This window comes from Alligator mississippiensis, chromosome 6 (assembly GCF_030867095.1).
Source record: "Alligator mississippiensis isolate rAllMis1 chromosome 6, rAllMis1, whole genome shotgun sequence".
Taxonomy (NCBI): Eukaryota; Metazoa; Chordata; order Crocodylia; family Alligatoridae; genus Alligator; species Alligator mississippiensis.
The window spans coordinates 15,924,195-15,943,635 of record NC_081829.1 but is presented as its reverse complement, the minus strand read 5'-3'; the positions used below and the strand labels follow the sequence as shown (position 1 = coordinate 15,943,635).

General features: G+C 46.8%; 1 protein-coding gene across 9 annotated transcripts in view; it reads right to left on the bottom strand.

The window, feature by feature from the left end:
* The window catches only part of SCMH1 (Scm polycomb group protein homolog 1), a 149,957-nt gene that overhangs the window by 76,937 nt on the left and 53,579 nt on the right, over nucleotides 1-19,441 (bottom strand). For 8 of the 9 annotated variants that reach the window (XM_019489037.2, XM_006259451.4, XM_019489050.2 and 5 more), the window contains 2 exons: nucleotides 10,948-11,036; nucleotides 8,743-8,986 (listed from right to left, as the gene is read on the bottom strand). In XM_019489037.2, the coding sequence (XP_019344582.1) occupies nucleotides 8,743-8,986; nucleotides 10,948-11,036 (333 nt within the window). The remainder of the gene's footprint in view (nucleotides 1-8,742; nucleotides 8,987-10,947; nucleotides 11,037-19,441) is intronic. The other variant, XM_059729654.1, reaches the window with a different exon arrangement.

Sequence of the window (19,441 nt, the reverse complement as noted above, 5' to 3'; positions counted from 1 at the left end):
GAGTACTGCGTGCAATTCTGGGCGCCGCAATTCAAGTGGGATGCGGATAACCTGGAGAGGGTCCAGAGAAGGGCCACTCGTATGGTTAAGGGCCTGCAGATCAAGCCCTACGACGAGAGACTAGAGAAACTGGACCTTTCCAGCCTCCGCAAGAGAAGGTTGAGAGGCGACCTTGTGGCTGCCTATAAGTTCATCACGGAGGCACAGAAGGGAATTGGTGAGTTTTTATTCACCAAGGCGCCCCCGGGGGTTACAAGAAATAATGGCCACAAGCTAGCAGAGAGCAGATTTAGATTGGACATTAGGAGGAACTTCTTCACAGTTCGAGTGGCCAGGGTCTGGAACGGGCTCCCAAGGGAGGTGGTGCTCTCCCCTACCCTGGGGGTCTTCAAGAGGAGGTTAGATAACCATCTAGCTGGGGTCATCTAGACCCAGAACTCTTTCCTGCCTATGCAGGGGGTCGGACTCGATGATTTGTTGAGGTCCCTTCCGACCCTAACGTCTATGAATCTATGAAAACAAACGCAGAGACTGCCAAAGCTTTGTCTGCTCTGTTACGATGCAGATGAAAAGTTCCCGAGTACTTAACCACTTCCTTGAAGAAAGATAGTCCATTCAGCGGCTGTGGAGTCCCTGTAGTTTCACAGGATCTCCAAGGCAGGGTTTGCATAAGCAGATGCATCTAAACTGTTTCTTTAAAGATGCCATATTCATGTAAATTGAAAGGTACAACAAACAGTTGACAATCAGCACAGACAGCTCTGAAAAATCATTCTGAGACTATGCTTTAAAATGAATGACATGCTGTTGATGCTGTAATACACAGCTATAGGTAACAGTTGGCTGATCATATATGATGTAACTAAGATCCAAGGACAAACGACATGAATATATATGGAATAAGTGAGATGTGCAGAGAGACATATGCCTAACCTGGCCATATGAGTAGTATCTATTCATCTATCCCATGTTGTTGTTGTTCGTTCTTTGAATTTGAAGATGACCATGACATCACTGGTTGGTTTGGTTTCTGAGAGCATGTGAGTGACCGATGAGGCCAATTTGTACTTTAAACAGCCTGTGGCACACTGAGCAAGCGATGTCGCTTTGGGTTGCTTTATCAACAGCGGACATGATGCTGTTGTGAGATTTACACTGTTTGTGCTTCTGCTCTGCCTCGCAATTCTTTTCTGCTCACAGACTGTAGCTCTGCTATGGATGAGGCTTCACCAGGTGGAATTATCATAAGCAATATCTTCCCAAGACTTTGGGTAAATGTTGAAACATTTCAAGGATGACTTGTGGGAGTCCTTGCAATGTTTGTTCTGGCCTCCCTGAGAATGCTTTCCCTTTTTTAGCTTGCCGGATAAGATCTTGTTTGGCAATCGCTCATCTGACATGCTGGTGACATGGCCTGCCTCTCTCATGTGTGATTTTATAAACAGAGTGGATGCTTGGAATGCCTGCCCATGTGAGAACTGTGTCTGGGATCTTGCCTTGCCATTTTATCCTCATCAACTTCCTCAGACCGCCCATGTGAAAATGGTTCAGCTTCATAGCATGGCATCTGTACACCATCCAGGTATCACATGCATACATCAGGACTGGCAACACAATGGCTTTGTAGATCCTCAGTTTTATTTGTTGACTAATGCCTCTGTGTTTCCACACATTTGTACTAGAGATGCACTCATACATTGGTCCATATTGTATCGGCACTGATAAAAGGAAAATTGACATCATCAGCAATTGGCTTTTTTTGGCCGATGCGGCCAATCACATTGCTGATAAATGCTGCGTGCAGGCGCGCTGCCACACTATGCATGCAGCCAGCCCAGCAGCTTGGAGAGCAGTATCTGGCTCATAAATCTGTTAGGAGGGAAGGGGCGGGAGGAGAGCAGGGCAAATCAAGCCTCCTGAGCTGAGGGAGGGAGCGAGGATGCGGCAGGGGCAAGCGCTACTCAGCCAGGGCAGGTCATGGGATGGAGCAATGCAACTTGCCCGGGGGCTCTTCCCAGCGGGGAGGGTTGGGCAGGGGCTGCGCTCAGGGCAAGCAGTGGCAGCATTGAGAGGGTGGCCACGGCAACTACAGGGGTGGCCATAGTCCATCCCGTGGCTTCCTCCCCCAAGCACAGCCCTGGCCCAAACCTCCTGCCAGGAAGAGCCCGGGGCTGCCCTAAGCCCCAGCCCGCAGCAGCAACCTGTCCTTGCCTCATGCACAGATCCAGGGGTCACATGCCCCGCATTGCTCCCCTAGGGGTGCACACAGCAGCAGGATCCCCTCCCCTCTCCCCACACCCCCTGGATGACCCACACAGTTCTGTCCTGGCTGGGCAGCACCTGCCCCTGCCCCACTCCCTCCCTCATGGCAGGGGCCTCAATCTGTCCCCTCCACACCCCTTCATTCCCCACAACAGACTTACCAGCTGGACGCTACTCTCCAAGCTGCCGGGCTGCATATTGACAATCAGCCAATATGGCTCATTAATAATTGGCCATCGGTATCAGTCCAAAAAATATTTATTGCTGCACTCTAATTCGTACAGTCTGCCAAAGGTCACACTTGCTTTGGCAATTCTGGAATTGGTTTCAACATTGATGTGAACTGTGCATGAGTGTATTAAATGAGATACATGAGCCTACCATCACAATGAATGGCCAAACTCTTCAGGCAGTGGACAAGTTCACCTATCCTGGCAGTACAGCGTCACACACAGTTCACCCCACGTACACATTTGGTCAGAATGCACAAAATGTGAAGAGTAGAAATGACTGAGAAGGACACAGAAGGACTTCACAGATAAGCCCCTCTCATGGGTACAAAACAAGTACAGCTCAGTAGTTTCCGCACCAGTGGCCTGCACTGGGAATGACAGCTTGCTCACTGTCCAATTTCAAGGGACATTCATGTGTCCTGTCTGCCCTAACTACAGCAGTACCAGGTTCTGCAATTTTTAAAATGGACAGAATAGAGGGAGAGAAAGAGCTGTTGAGACTAAACACTACAACAAGTTTTAAAAGAAGAAAGTGGGTCTCCCCTGCCAACAGTCCCAACACTAAATAACCCAATACACAGATCAAATAAATACAGAAGGCAGATCATAAAGATTATCTCAACACAGATCTTCCCTATAGGTCCAAGAAGGAGCACTGGGTGAACAGACCCACATATGTAAACCCACCTAGAGCCTTATTTCACTTGGGGTGATAAAAACAGCTCTAAGCTTCATTTTTTCAGGAGAGAACTGACAGTCATCTAGCTGTAGAACACTTGCTTGGCTCTCCCTAAGTAGGTCATAGCACGGAGGGTGTGTCTGTGGCAATGTAATTACCAACCAAGCAGCAAACTTGCTTCTCCTCATTGTTTGACTTTCTTCTCCAGTCCTGACAGACATACACCACCCTCTTAAAAGTTCTCCTGTCAGATAATTGGCCAGTCAGTAACTATACAACCTTCACCCGCTTCCAGAGTCTACAGCCAAACCTCGTCAAAGTGGGTCACTGATGCCTGCTGTAGCCAATCAGTTTAGCCATACGACTAAGAATAATTTTGCTTTCCTCCACTTCACTGGCAATCATCATAAGGGATAGGTTGGACTTGAATTAGGTTATCAGCATTAAACAAACATGCCTCTTTTGAAGTTTTGTTATCCTTTAGCATGAGATCACTTTGTAGGTTATTCTGCCTTACAAAGCCATTGCATTGGTTTTATTAGTAACCCTTTGAATAACTTCCATAGCACCAAAAAAGCAAATTGACCACTTCAGTCAGGCAAGGTTGAGTAGATGTGATATCTCTTATCAGGCCAAATGAGTAGCTGGAAAAAAGTTCTTAGGAAGCTTTCAGGCACAAACACCCTCCTTCAGGCATAATAAGTCTGCTGTTCTAAGACTCCAAGGAATGAGTGTAAAAGGTCAGGTGTGGCAAGTACCTGATGAATCAAATATCAGACAGGTTGCAATGTGTCAAAAATACATCTATACTGAGTCCATGATTTTTTGTATCTAGTAGATTTATGAAGTGAAGTTCGTAGGCTCATCTATGAAAGGTGTTTTGTAAGTTCCCTTTGAGGATTAGAACCGAGAGATTGGAGATGGAGCGACTGTCTTCCAAAGCTGTGCTTAATACTGGGAAAGAAGATGTAGTCCTTGCTCTTGGGAGCTTGCCAGCTTTATTGGACCCACTTCACAGGTCTCCATCTCCTTTGGGAGCATCAGTAAATTCCAGGAGTAAATACTCCCAAAAGAAATGGAATCCTGTGCCTGGGACTCCAGCTCAGTCCCTCAGTCCGCCCAAGAAATATAAGCAGCTGGAAGTGTAAACGAAGAAGCTATTGGTACAGCAAGGAGAGAAGTAAGTGCTTAGAGCTTCTGTCAGATAGCTCCTAAGGCCTACTTGTGAACAGTAGGCCTGTGCAAATAGGGAAGTATTTGATTCATATTCAGATTTGGTCAATTCAGAGGCCCATTATTTGATTTGGTGATTCGAATCACTGTCTGCAGGTTCTCCCATGGCTCCTCCGGCTGTGCCTACTCCCCAGGCGGAGGGAGAAAAGGGAGAAACCCCTATGGCTGCCCTGCCCTACCCCATCCCCCGCCTGGCCCCAGCCTCCCAGCACTTAAAAAATAAAACATCCCCACACTCACTGGCTGCAGCAGAGATCCCTCGCACAGATCCCATGCCCTAATCACAGATCCCGTGCCTCCTGGCAGAGCCCCCTTCCCCACCCCTGGCCTGGTCCCAGCAGTCTGGGAATCAAAAACCACCCCCCTGCTGTAGCAGGGGCTCTGGGGCCACGTGGCAGAGCCACCCCGCACAGGCCCTGCTCCTTGATCTTCTCCCCCCCGCCTCACCCCTGATGGCTGCCCAGCCCAGCCCAGCCCAGCCCCGACAACTGAAAAAAACAAACCCCTGGAACCACTGGCTCTGACAGAGGCGACTGGGGCCTCTAAGGGCTTGTGGTGGAGCTCCCCCACGCACCATGGGGCAGTGGGGGGAAGTGGTAATCAACCCTCTCCCCCCCTGCCTGGCACCCATGCGGCAGCTACCCCATGGCCTGGGTGCAGTATGGCTCAGCAGGGCACTGCACACTATCTGCGAGCTGGGGCCACTGGGACTAAGCAATGCTGGGCTCCAGCTGACAGGTGGAGCTGCCCCAGCTCCCAGACAGCGCGCGGCACCCTGCCAAGCCATGCTGTATCAGGGCTGTGGGGCAGCTGCTGCACAGGTGCCAGACACAGAAATGGTCCTCATTGCCCATGGAGGGGGGGGGGGGGGGCGGGGCACGACAGATGGACTCTGCCACAAGCCCTCAGAGGCCCTGATCCCCGCTCCCAGAGCTGGTGAGCGAGGGGCTTCCCCCCCACCCCAATTGCTGGGATGCTGGAGCCAGGCAGGGCAGCCATAGGGAGTGGAGGGGCTCTGTCACGTAGCCCCACAGCCCCTGCTACAGCCGATGAGTGTGTGTGTGGGGGGGGGTTGTTTTTTCTTTTGATTCCCGGACTGCTGGGGTCAGGCAGAGGGAGTAGGGTGGGGTGATCAGGGTGCGGGGGCTGCGTGAGGGGGCTCCACCCGGAGGCCCCAGAGCCCCCACAGTGGGGCTTTTTTTTTTCTTCTTCAAAGTGCCGGCTGGGCCAGGTGGGGGATGGGTCCGGGCAGGGCAACCATAAGGGCTTCTCCCACGCCTCCCCCCCAACCTGGAGAGAGGCAGGCACAGCCGGAGGAGCCGTGGGAGAACCTGCGGCTGCCTGGCTGTGCCTGCCTCTCCTCAGCTAACCCGAATCACCGAATCTCTCCGAACCAATTCAGAGGCTTCAGATTCGATTTGAACCTATTAATGGGTTTCCTGATTTGATTCGGATTCGGTGATTCAGCCACCAAATCAGGCCAAATCTCCTCTGAATCGAATTGGTGGCAGAAGCTTCACATAGCCCTATTGAACAGTGATGCACAGATTCATCCCTTCCTTTCCGAAGCTCTGGTTTAGTAATGAAAGGATGCATGAACAACGTGTGCCCCTGGCGGCTGGGGGGGCACGGAGGAGCTGGCAGCAGCAGGAGCACGGTGGCAGTAACTGGGGATCTCCAGCAGACACTGCCAATGCGGCTGGATGTGGTGGCAAGTACAGACCAGAAGTCGGCAACCACCCACAGATGCCACCCATGTGCATTCCCTACACGTCGCCAGTGAAGGGATGGGGTAAAAGATTTAATGTTAGAAGGAAACGGTTCTTAGGGACTTCCCCTTACTGGAGTAAAGCCAAAGGAATGGAAAACTCATGACAAGGACTCTTCCTTCTTTCCTAGGTAAGGAAAATATTGCTGCAAAGAGATAAGCAAAATACTCAAAAGAGAATCCTGAGCCAGTCTACTTGGGAGAGATCATATTACCTCAGTGTGCCTCAGTTTCCTCTCCCTCATGCTGGAAAACTAGGTTAAAAACAGCAGAAACTTTACTCAAGGGAGGGGTTGAATACGATTGTAGCCTCTCTACAGAAATACCACATCCACCAGAATTGCCCTACAAGCTCCCTTCCATGAGCAATTTGGGATTGACTACTGCCAAATGGCCCCACCTAGGCCAGTGCTATGTACAGCTCACATCCAGAAGCACACCATCCTGGGGCTGTGGGAACATTTTGTTACTACTTTCCAATGCTAGGTCCTACTGAGGCAAAGGTAAGAAGAAAAGTCTGTCACTGATACCTACCAACCAGCATCTGTCCTGGGCCTGTTCAAAACTGACAGTTTTCTTAGAGCAGGTGTTATTTTTGGATGCTTCTCCGATTTGCAGGCCCACTCTCTCCCACAGTTTACAGCACAGAGAAGTATGAAGGGAGAGATCTTGTCCCCAGGCTAACAATTACAGCTCAGAGAAGAAGTTCCCTTTCCTGCTACAGAACCAGCTCCCACTGCACCTGAAATCTTTTGCCCTTCTCAAAGCTCTGCTAGCCTAAATAAAAGGAACCAATAAGGAACCAAAAGGTCTCCAGCCAACATCTAGAAGGATTTTAGCCATTTGTGCTGTACTAGTGAAATGCTGTGAAGCCAGACAAGCTCAGATCTCAAAAAGCCTGGGAAATGCAGGGCACCTCCTGCTACACAGTTGAAGCACTGGCTGCGAAGTAAAAGCCTCTCTGATAGCTTAGGGGTAGACAGCATGCAAAACACAAAAAACAGCAGGAAGAGTGGAGGATGCTAGGGACATTGAGGTCACCTGCACTCAAAGCAGAGATTCAAAATGAACTTTTTCAGTTTCCATCAGCCAGATGGGTCTTCCAAATCTAAGGGGAGCTCATACATGGGCTCATTCCATGGTAAAGAGAATAATTTCAGATTACTGATATCTGGGAGGAACATCTAATTCTGAAGCCTCTGAATAAGACAGGCTTCATTCAAAGGAGTATCTTAATTTTTTAGGTCACAGATAGGAAGAAGGAAACTAGAGGAGCAGCCTATTGGTTCTGCAGCACAGCAACCTCCAGAAGCACAAGTAGTTCCGAAGCGTTTGGTCAAAAAGAGGCCTTTCCTAAATAAATCTTAGCCCCTACACACACAATTCTTTAGGACAGTATCAGTTATAGGGCAGCATACAGGCATGACAGACCCTCAACAGCCAACATGTAGCTTCTAAGCACTAGGAAACCCTCTAAGAGGTGGAGGTTCACAGAAGCCAAACCTGTAGCAAGCCAGTTGTACAGAAGCAGATGCAACCCCTCACCTGAGGCTCTAGACAAATGACACATTCACATTAGTGTAAATGACCTTTTTGAAACATGATGCAGACAACACTGATAGTTCAACCCACTATGGGTGGGATCATCTGATGGACAGCCCTCTCCATCAATCAGTGGGGGGGAGAGGGCTGGGCCACCAGAGCCCCTTAGCCAATCAGAAGCATGGGGGCCCCACCATGATAAGACCATGAAAGTGGCGGCTGGCACCACAATCTGCCCATGAAATCGGCTGGCCACTGCCTCAAGTTGTGTAGACCCCTACCTATAATACTATGTTCCTCTACCTAGGGAATCTGGTTGGTTGCCTACTTCAGATCCTAGCATAACTGACATTAGGATAAAAAAAAAGATGTAAATTACTCAGTGGAAATGTGTTATGTGCCGAGGCCCTGAATAAGAATGGTCTTCTCCAGGAAGCAAAGTCCTTTAAATAAAAGAAAATCCTGTTTCCTGACCCTTGTCGCTTTAATCCCTCTTATATATTCCCAACAGGGCCAGCCTCTTTGATTTGGATAGGAACCTGTGCTGTTTGGAGATGCACAGCAGGTGCTGAAGAAACATGTGGAAAGGAAAGAGATGAGTAATCTTATTCAGCCTAGCCATATCATTTCCCCCTCCCCTCACTCTACCCCCATTCCAGAAATAGCTGTTACCTACAAACACACATGAATTCAGGGTCTCTTCCCTCATGCTATTTTTACTGGTAATAAAATCTTAAATATTTATACTACTAATAATCTCCTACCTAAAGGAGAAAATTATATTCGGACCTTTTTCATCAAGTATTTCTGAGCAAACTATGACAAGCAATTATCACTATCTCCCACTGCAGGATGGGGAATCTGAGGAATAGGGAGGGGCAATGATAATTCCAGGCACACACAGAATCCATACCAGAGCAAGAACAGAATCTGGCAGTCCAAGATGTCAATTCCCACCTGTTTTGTTGCTTCTTGCTCAGTTTGGACAGAAAAAGAACAGGTCTGGACTATGATGTGACTCTCACCTTTAGTTCCAGGAGGCTGTAGGTTGTCTCCTGTCAGTGAGCACCAGCCTACAGGAAAGATGTCCCGGGAGTCATAGCGGCACCAGTAATCAAAAGCACCTCTCCAGCCATCAAACGTTATGAGGACCTCAGAACCTCTCACCTCCCCAATGGTGGCTGGACAGATGAAGTGAGGGTTCTTTCTGTCCACTGCCTCTAACTTCATGCCCATCTTGAAGAAGTTCTGTGACGGAGATGGTGGTTCCTACAAGAGAGGGTTCAAAAAAATGCGATCAAAAAGGATGCAGTTCATGTCACTATTTGGATTATGCCCCCCGTATCATCAAAACAGCTGGTCCTAGATGCAGTTGAGATAGGCCCATGTAAATGAGTGGAAGTGGTGCTTTTTTCTTGTGCTAAAGGCTGGATCTAACCCCAGGTTTAAGTATGTGCCACTTAGGAGCACAGGTAAGGCTTCTACATACTGACATTTTGTATCTACTGTCCTTGGGACTCGAGATTCCAGTGGAAGTAAAGATCACTGGCTCCTGCTCCTCCCTATATCCCTTTTATATGTAGGATGCTGGACCAAATACAACCAGTACTATAACTCAATATGGCTACCCTGCGACAGTTTCTTCCGGGAATAGTGTGCTATGGGAAAAAGAGCTGGAGCTCCAAGGAACAGAGGTCTGTGATACACATGCAGTGCTCATACTCCGTTATCTCCAACCAGTCCATCCTCCCTAGGCAGTCTTAAAGGGAAGAATTATTGAGACTGAACTCAGTGGGTGTGAGCCAGAAAGGATATGACTGTTCACTACTTAGTGAGGCAGGTTGCCTAGTCAGGAGTACTACATCCCAAGGTTGTAGTAACTTGTAGACAGGGGAAATACTCAAGATAAAAAGCATCTCTTCAATCTGGCCTGTGGCTTTTTATACTGCTCAAACAACTCCAGTGGCAGGCCAGTGGAAAGGGAGGCTTTCCATCTTCTACCCAGGGTAACAACCCAGCTCCATACTAACTGTATTAAAAGCTCAGATATACCACGACTTGGAGGGAAAAGTTTCAGATGAGAGGCTGAATGGGGCAGGCTGCCTCACCAAATCTTCAGCTTCACTCTCCAGTGAATGCTGTAGCAGAAGAGAAGCACAAGGAAAGGAAATGGGATAATGAAGCAAAAAAACCTCATTCCAAATTGCCTGACTGGAAGATGTGTACCCTTCAAAGGAACAACCACCCAGAGGAGGGCATGGGGCAAAGCATCTCTCTGAACTCAGTTCCCCAAACCATTGAGGTATACCCCTGACAAAGCAGTAATTTATCTAATAATCTAATGAAGCTGAAATCAAATGGTACCATCCAACATATCCAGGGATGATTTCTCCAGGTCCTTTCCAATCAGAAAATGCTGCTTCAACCACTACTGTACTAAATGGTGCAATTCTCAGCTGAGGATACAAGCTAAGATATGTTCCCAGGGTTGTGACTGGGAGCACTTGAAGTGATATGCACTCTTCCCTTTTTCTACTGCATTACAACAGTTTATAGAATCCTACTGGCAAAGAGAAATAGCTTATATTGCCTATCCTAACTTCAAATGGCACCCGCAGCCTGAGTAAAAGAGTAGCAAGTTTCTCATACTTTGAGAACTCTACCTCTGCAGGTCACAGTCTGCATCCCCATCCTATCTGCAATGACAAGGCAGCAAAGTGGACTGCTCTGCCCTAGTATAACAGCACTGTAACAAGGCTAGATGCCAACTTTTTCCTTGCTCAAGACTATAAGACATTTGTCTCTGGATAAGTTGTGCCTGTGTTTCTCTAGAAATAGAAATTGTGTCTAGAAACAGAAATATCCCAAGATTGGCATGTACACACACTGTCCTTCTAATCAGGATTTAGGGAGTAGCTGAATGCACTGCTGACTTTCTGCCATTGATTCAATGATTACAATCCTGGGATAACAATTCAGGTGCATTTTGAATAACCCATGAAAAAACATTAATACTTCTTATCCTGTGAACCTTTTTAGGATTACTCCAGGACAACAGACATGAATGTCTGAATGAATGCACTGTCCTCGGACAAAATGATTTACCCTGGACACATGCAACATCTTTTTGTAGACTAAGTTCCTAAGCTTAGAGAACAGAGCTGACTTCACTGCCCTGTAGCAAGAACACCACAAACTGCAAGGATGGCCCTCCACACACAATATGATACCTTGTGAAAAATCCGGACTGGAGCCATCTCCGCCCCATTCAGAGTCTTCAGGAGGAACATGGGCCAAGAGGAGGCATTCAGCCGAAAGCCTGTAGAACAGGAAGCACAGGTGGAAACCATTAAAGGCTGCAGGTCCCTTTGGAACAGGCAGCACTGCACATAATGTTCTTGACCCTTGATGGACACAGGAGCCAGTGACACCAGGACCAGTGAACAGCCCAGCAAACTGGGGAATCTGAATGGGAGTCCTGCTTGGGAAGGGAGCAGGAAGCTGTGGCTGCCTGGTGAGAGGGTCTGAGTGGGAAGGTCTGCCTGGTTTGTGTTTTGTGGTGTAGCTTCAGTTTGGGAGACATTTTGCAGGGTTGATTGCAGGACTAAGCAGAGGCTCTCAACTGCTAAGCCAGGGCTCAGCTAACTGCAGTGTGAACAAGGAGGTAGGGCAGAAAGGCTAGGCCAAAAAGAACCCAGCAATATGCAGCAGCCACCAACACCAGGACTAGTGAACAGGCAAGGAAACAGGAGTTTGAGTAGGGAGCTCACTGGTGAGTTTGCCTGGACACTTTCTTACTTACAAGCTTGCTGAGTGGAAGCAGCTAAAGAAAGAAGAGGGAATTTTTCAGGAGTACAAGTGAAAGAGAAAGAAGGAGCTAGCAGGAGAATCAACAGGATGGATGGCAGATGTTGCAACGTCAAAGTTTCTGCTACAACCATTTCATCCTCTGCCTGTATCTGTAGAGGCTCTGTCCAAGCATGACCACTGACCACCAAGGTTTCCACCCAGGTTCTGGTCTGGCTTTGCAGAGACTGCAGCCTGTGTGCTCCTGCCAGGGACAGCCAGGTGGAGGAGTGCTTGTGATGCAAGACAGGGGTGGGCAAAATGCGGCCCGCCAAGCCATTCTGTCCAGCTGCCTAAAAAATTTAGAAAATTAATATTTATCTGCCCCTGGCTGCCTGTCATGCGGCCCTTAATGGCTTGCCAAAACTCAGTAAGCAGCCCCCTGCCTGAAATAATTGCTCGCCCCTGATGTAAGAGGTGCCTCATGGTGGTTTCTCACAGGAATCAAGTAAGGGAGCTGCAAGAGCAGATGGATAGGTTCAGAAGCATCTGGGAGCAGGAAACTTTCACTGACTGAACACACAAAGAGACCTCCCACATCATGGAAGAGGAACAGCCAGAGAAAGCATTGGAAGACAAGACGACAAATACTCAGGAAGGTGGAAGCTGGCAGCTTGTCACCTCTGGTAACAGACTGCATTTCTCTTCTGAATCTGTGGCTGTCTAGCTGGAAAACAGGTATGAATCCCTGGCATCAGATGAAAAAAAAATGTACTTCAGTGGCAGGAGAAGCCAAGCCATTCACCCCTAGGAGAATTGATGGGTGCCAAAGGAAGCGGTGAGTGGTAGTGTTTGGGAACTCCCTCCTGCAGGGCACAGAGGTATCCAGCTGCCAGCCAGATCTGCTGGCTTGGAAAGTCTTCTGCCTGCCAGGAGTCCACATCCAAGATGTCATGGAAAGGTTACCAAGACTCATCTGGCCCTCTGACTATTATCCCATGCTGGTCATCCATGCAGGCACTGAAGATACTACACCAGGGGCGACCTTCAGCAGATCAAAAGTGACCACATGGCTCTGGGTCAAAGTGTGAAGGTGCAGGGGCCCAGGTGATGCTCTCATTGATCCTTCCAATCAAGGGCAAAGGCCTGGCTAGAAGCAGGCACATCCTGGAGATCAACATGTGGAAGAGGATTTAAATTAGGTTTATTGGGGAAAAAAAAGCCCAGGGGTAAGTAATGAGTGAGGAGACCTGGGAAAATATTAGTAAGGGGTGGTGGTAATAGCAGAACCTTAGCAATGTTCTCAGGGAGAAGAAAAGACAATTAATCAGTTAGACACCTGAAATGCTTATGTGCTAGTGGGAGAAGCATAAGGAACAAACATGAAGAATAAGAGGTCCTAGTACAAGCAAGGAATTATATTGCAATTGAAATTACAGAGATGGGATAGGATAGCTCATATGACTGGAACAGAGTCCTAGATGGGTATAACTTGTTCAAGATGAATAGGCAAGGGAAAAAGGTGGTGTTGCCCTACATATAAGGGAGATGTACATGCCATCTGAGGTGCAGTATGAAGCAGAAGGTAGACCTGCTCAAAGCCTCTGGATAAAGGTTAGAGGGGAGAGCAGCAGGGTATTCTCCTGGTGAAAGAGGTGAAAATCATAGTGAAAATCTGCTACAAGCCTCCCAAACCAGGAGGAGGAGTAGGATAAAGCCTTCTTTAAACAACTGAAATAAGCTTCCAAATAGCAGGACCTGGATGGGTAATTTTAATTATCAGGGCATCTTCTGGGAGGGAAACACAACATTGCACAAGCAGTCCAGAAAATTTGTGCTGCATCTTGGGGATAACTTTTTGATACAGATGGTAGAGAGGCCCAACTAGACTTCAGAAAAGCAGACTTCAACAAACTCAGGGAACTGACTGGCAGGATCTCCTAGGAGGCAAGTCTGAAGGTAAAAGGAGTGTAGGAGAGGTGGCTGTACTTTAAGAGAGGGCCTTTTAAAGGTCCAGGAGCAAGCTATCCTGATGCAACAGAAGAACAGGAAATGCCACAGAAGATCAGCCTGGCTTGACAGAAATCGTTTCAATATACTGAAACAAAATCGAAACTTTGTCATAGTACTAGGGACTAGTAAAAGAGTATTGCACAGCTGTGCAGGTTGAAAATTAGGAACACCAAAGCATGATTTGAGATGCAACTGGCAAGGGATATGAAAGGCAACAAAAAGTGATTTTACAAGTATGTAGAGTAAGAGGACGGCCAAAAAACCCGAAGTTCGCTTGAATGCACAAGACAATCTAGCTACAGATGATGCAAAGACTGAAATATATAATGCCTTTTTTACTTCAGTTTTCACAAATAGTGAGAGCTACCAGATGACAAGTACAGCTGGATAGCCTATGGGAAGAAGTCAAAAAGTGTAGAGTAGTGGCACAGCAGGTTAGAAATTACTTAGATAAGGCAGATGCTTTCAAGATGTGGAAGAAAGGATTAGGAATTACTTACAGAAACTGGATGTTTTGAAGTTGGCAGGGCTGGATAGGATGTACCTTAGTGTATGGAAGGAGTTGGCCGAGGTGATTGGAGCACCACTGGCTATTCTCTTTGACAACTCTTAGAGGTCAGGTAAGGTCCCAAATGACTAAAAACGGGCAAATATAGTGCCCCTCCTTAAGAAAGCGAAGGAGGAGGCTCTGGGGAATTACAGACCTGTCAGTCTGACCTCAATACCTCAAAAGATCATGGAACAGGTCCTAAAATAATCTGTTTTGTAGCACCTAGAGAACAACAAAGTCATCAGAAACAGCCAATATGGATTTACCAAGGGCAAGGCATTTCTGACCAACCTGATTCCTTTCTATAGAGGTGACAGGTTCCATGGATGGGGGAGAGCAGTGGATGTAATGTACCATGACTTTAGCAAAGCTTCTGAAATTGTCCCCCGCACCATTCTCATTTACAATGAACAATACAGACTGCAAGGTGGATACATAGCTTGTTGGATCACTGTGCTCCAAAATAGTCAACACTGGCTCAATGTTTAGTTGGGAGGAGGCATCAAGTGGGGCTTCCCAGGGGTCTGTCTTGGGTCTGGTATTGTTCAATATCTTCATTAATGACTTGGACAATGGTATCAAGTGCACACTTAGCAAATTTGTAGATATTCCACCTAGCAAATTCCACCAAGTTAGGTGGAATCTCAGACATTCTGGAGGGTAGGTCTAGGATGTCCTACACCAGAGATGGCCAACCAGCAGCACGTGTGTGTAGCCTCTGTGTAGCACGCGCCAGACCAGAGATAGGCAGGCTACGCAGTGGGAGATAGGGCAGGGGGCAGAAAACAGAGGAGATCAGACAGGGAGCATGGGACAGGAATCAGAATACAGAGCAGCAGCTCAAGCAGGGAACACCATCAGAGTGGCACTTGGGGAGGGTATGGGGTTAATTTGTGCTATGCCTGCTAAAAAGGTCGGTTCCCCTAGTGCATGCTTTCCCTTACTCAGACACTGGGTTCTGTAATGTCCCATGCTACCTCTTCCCATTTGTCTCTTCAACTTCCTGGCCTTTTCAGCTGGCACTCCAAAGATAACTAATGGCCAATCTCAAACTCATTTCTAGACTTAGGTGCTACCACAGTGCAAATGATGAACACTTGTGGTTTTCCAGTGTACCCCAGGCCCCTCCTCAGATTAAATTACACACAGAATTTATTGCAATCTGATTCAACACTTTATCAGAACATGTGAGAGCTAGGAATGACTCCCTAGGAAAATCCAACTGTGAGACTCTTACTACAAAAGGCTGGCTGGCAGTCAGAAATAAACAGACATGCACATTTGACTGTGATTTAGCATATCCTAATCAAAGCTCCTGCCTCAGCTCTGCTGGCAAAGAACTTTGCAGGGAATTAGTATTTGCACACAACAGTCAAACTGGTACATAGGGGGCATCAATCAATGAAGGCAGGGTTAAGTCCATGTTTTACCTGCCACCTTCCCTCCAAGAGGGCCATCTCAAACAACTTTTGGATGGCCAGCAGCCTTCTTGATGTAAGCAGCAGGCAGGTAAGCTGAAGAAACAGGAACAGATAGGAACTGTGCTGGGAAAGGAGCAAGACAGCAACAGTAGATGATACCGATACTTTGCTGAGCACCTTAGTAAGGGAGTGCCTACAGTAGTACCAGACAGGGACTTCTGGAGAGTGGCTTAGGTTACAGAACTGATGGTAGGGATAAAGCAGGTTTCTGTGGATTACTTATGGATGTTCCTCTGTACCCAAACTAACAGCAAGTAAGAAAATGCAACATAACTATGAATATTAAGATGAGCAGCTTTCTTCCTCACTTGCTCCAGACACCATGACAAAGGAGACAAGACAAGAGAACTAGGAAGACTTGCTTTTTTAAGAGGTTTGTGATACTACCTCCAGAAAGACAAGAGCCCAGATAGAAAGAGGAGAAAAAAAATGAACTGGTAGAGGAAACCATAGCAAAATATGGCTTAAAGGGGGTATCCATCCGCTAGTCCATTTGGGTGGTTGCTCACTTGGAGCAAGGTGGGAAGCCACTGGTGCAGACCTCAGGTAACAACCATAAAATATGTCCAGATAATATAAATTAGTTGCTTTGCAAGGCCCACAGCTCAGAAGTATGGAACCTTAGTCCCAAAGGAACCTTTTCTTGTTACTTAGTTTTAACAAGCTTTCAATATTTATAGTTTTGAAGTTAACCCTGGTACTGAATTGACACCTACAGCTACCCACAGAGCTATATTGAGGGCAAAACTTGCCAGAGATGACAGGACCTGAGCATCAGAGCAACTGCAACAAGCTGAATCAAGCCTAGTATTTTATCCACGTGTCCCCAAGAAGAGCCTGTAAACACCAAAACTAGCTGGGCAAGTGGCTTAGGAAAAGGATACCCAAGGAAGGAAAACAAGCCTGGCAGGAGGACTTTTCTGTTCAAACAATGAAAAAGCAAGAGCTGACTACTGAGCTTCAGAATACATGGAAAATACTGAGTGAGAAATGTATCCACATACTCATGTCAGGATCTGACAAACTGAGGAAGGGAAGGAGGGAGGGAAGAAGGAAGGAAAAGGAATGGAAGCCAAAGATTTGTAGTTACTTGACTTGCACTGAGACATCAAGAAATAATGGAATGAATCGAGTTGCTAGCACCTGTTCCCAGCCTTGCCTCCAGGAAAGGTGACAAGGATAACCAGATCAGTCACAGTAAACACTTTCACACAGTTTTAACTCCCATGGAACAACTGAAGATGAACTCCAGCTCTAACTTGATTAGTTATTGTCCCCTCTGATAGCCAACAAAAAACACACTACTTTTTAAAATAGGAATCTAAGGGTATGAACACAAAGGTACAATTTGTAGCTGCTTAAAAAAGGTGTGGCGGGGTGGAGGGGGGGTGCACCATTTCAGTGACATTAGAGCAACTGTTACATGCTAACCCTTACACCCTTAACATCCTGTAGCAATACAGGTGAGATAAGAATGAAGGAGGGTTAAAGCTGGAGCAGTTTTGCTACACTTGCATTGTTACAAAATCACAAAGAGGAAACAGTTTTGTCATAAGTGTGTATCAGTGTATTTTGATAGCCATATGGTTGTTATGTTTGCTTATACCCTGAGAGTTTTAAGGGTAAAATTCATACACAAGAGATGGATCAGCATCCACTGGGAAAAGTCTCATACAGAACTGACTACTGTTTCTGATAACAGCAGATTTTATGGACACTATTTGATACCCAATTAAAAAAAAATGTGATCAGATGTTAACAGATGTAATAGGTTCCTCTCTCCTGCTAGGGGGAAATATAGGAAGAGTGAAGAAGTACACTAGGCCAGATATGTCGAATTTGTCTCTGGCAGAAAAATCTATGGAGGCCAGAACCCAATTTTTTTTAAATAAATGGAATAAAGTATTTAAAAGGCCAGTCTCACCAAGTAGATCTTAGCAGCTGTGGCCAACTGGAAATAAGGCAATAGGATGCACGAGGTCCAGCCAAATCAGGCAAAGTATAGCTGCAAACCTCACATTAGATAAAGGCTGTATGCACCAAAGCTCAAGTTTTCCATCTATTGATTCCTCTGTGAAATCCTATGAAATATGAACTTTCATTCTGACCCAGGAAAACTTTTACAATCTTTTCTCCAGTGCCTGATGAAGGGTGTTTATGCCCCAAAGCTTGCAATTAAAGATATTATTTGCAATAATCTTGTTAGTCTAATAAAAGGTATCACCTCTGTCCATGAGCCCTTGCTTTTTTCTCTAGACCAATACAGCTTCCACCTGGATACAAAGCTCAAGACTGGCTTTTAACAGCCAAAACAATCTTATTTCTTACATACTAGGATCTCTGAAGTCGGCTCATTCTGGGTTCATCAGAGGCAGGCGGAAGGTCACACTCCCTAGGTGTTTTTTTGTTTCCTTGGTTGGGTATTTTTTTTTTTAATCTTTACAGCTGAGAAGAATGGGAGATGGCGGCTGTTACCAAGGGAGGAGAGAGATTTCTCACATCAGTCTTCTGTAGTAAATTGGATACAGACTCACAGGGCCAAATGCTCAGCAGATGTAATCAACCCTAGAAACCCTCAGTCATGGTGCTTCCCACTATCAGCAATATGAATTTAAAAAACTCACAGGCTCTGACATGCATTAAATTTGTTGCACTTTATCTGCTGTTTTAACATGGCAAAAAGCCTGTAGCCACACAGTCAGTCTGTCACACTAAAAAAAATGGGAAACCTGTGATAAATAAGATCTTTGTAGCACTAAAAAAATAAAGTGTGTCAGCATCCCATATGACGGCATGCAGCTTTCACCTTCCCAGACAAGCTTACTTTTCATTGAATCTATTCCCATGTCACATTTATTGACACTCCAGGCTGGACATCCACTTGACACCTCCCAAAGGATGCTTGAAGTGCAGACAAACATAACTCTTAGACTGGTTTAATTGTGGTTTAAACTGCAAGCACTGAGATGTAAAAACCAGTTTTGAACAGTTTAAACTTCCTGAACCATTTCAAAAGTATACCTGGATAAACAAGTATTATTTTGAACGGGCTGTCTGTGAACTGGTTCAATGTTATGTGCAGTCACCAAACTTTCAATGACTACTGTCTGGTTGGTCCTGCAGGCTTCCCACCTGCACCACTCTCACTCCAACAGTCACAAGCAATTGGCTACTCTGGTATGCAGCCAGAACTCTACTGCCTCAACTTCTATGGCCTATATGCAGTGTCCTTAGCTGGGAGCCTTGGAAGCAGTTCTCCATGACTTTTAAAGAGCTATTCAATTTCCTTCTGCGGTGCCAACTGACCAGGGTTCCATGCATGCCAGGCTTATTCGGGCTGGAAGATGGCCAGGCAGGGGAGGCAGGGGTCCACCTGGACCCATGGTTCTGTGTGCCTGGGGGATCGAGACTCCAAGGGACTGCCAAAAGACTCCACTGCCACCAATAAAAGAAAACTGACCAGCTCCAGGGACACAGAAGCAGGGGTCCAGGCAGCCCCTCTCCACCTTGCTTGGCTACCTCTCCACCATCAAATCTGCCTGACATTCACCAAATCCTGGTCACTTTCTAGGAATTGAAGTAAATTGATGAGCAGCTGGGAGGAAAAGTTCTCTTTAAAAGCCACAAAACAGACAGCTCTGAAATATCCAGACCCACATGGAACCCAGATGCAGAGGTCTAGGCAGCCCCCCCCCACCCCCCCCTAGACACTCCCAGTCAAGGCTCCACCACACAGATCTCAGTAAAGCACAGGAATGCATCTTTACTGAACTCAATGTCAGTGAGAGGGGGAGCAGAAAATTGTAAGTGAACCATGTACTCCCTTCCACCCCCTGGTAGCAGATCAATGGTACCACAATGCCTAAAAGGTGACTGTTCTAGTTAGAACCCTTT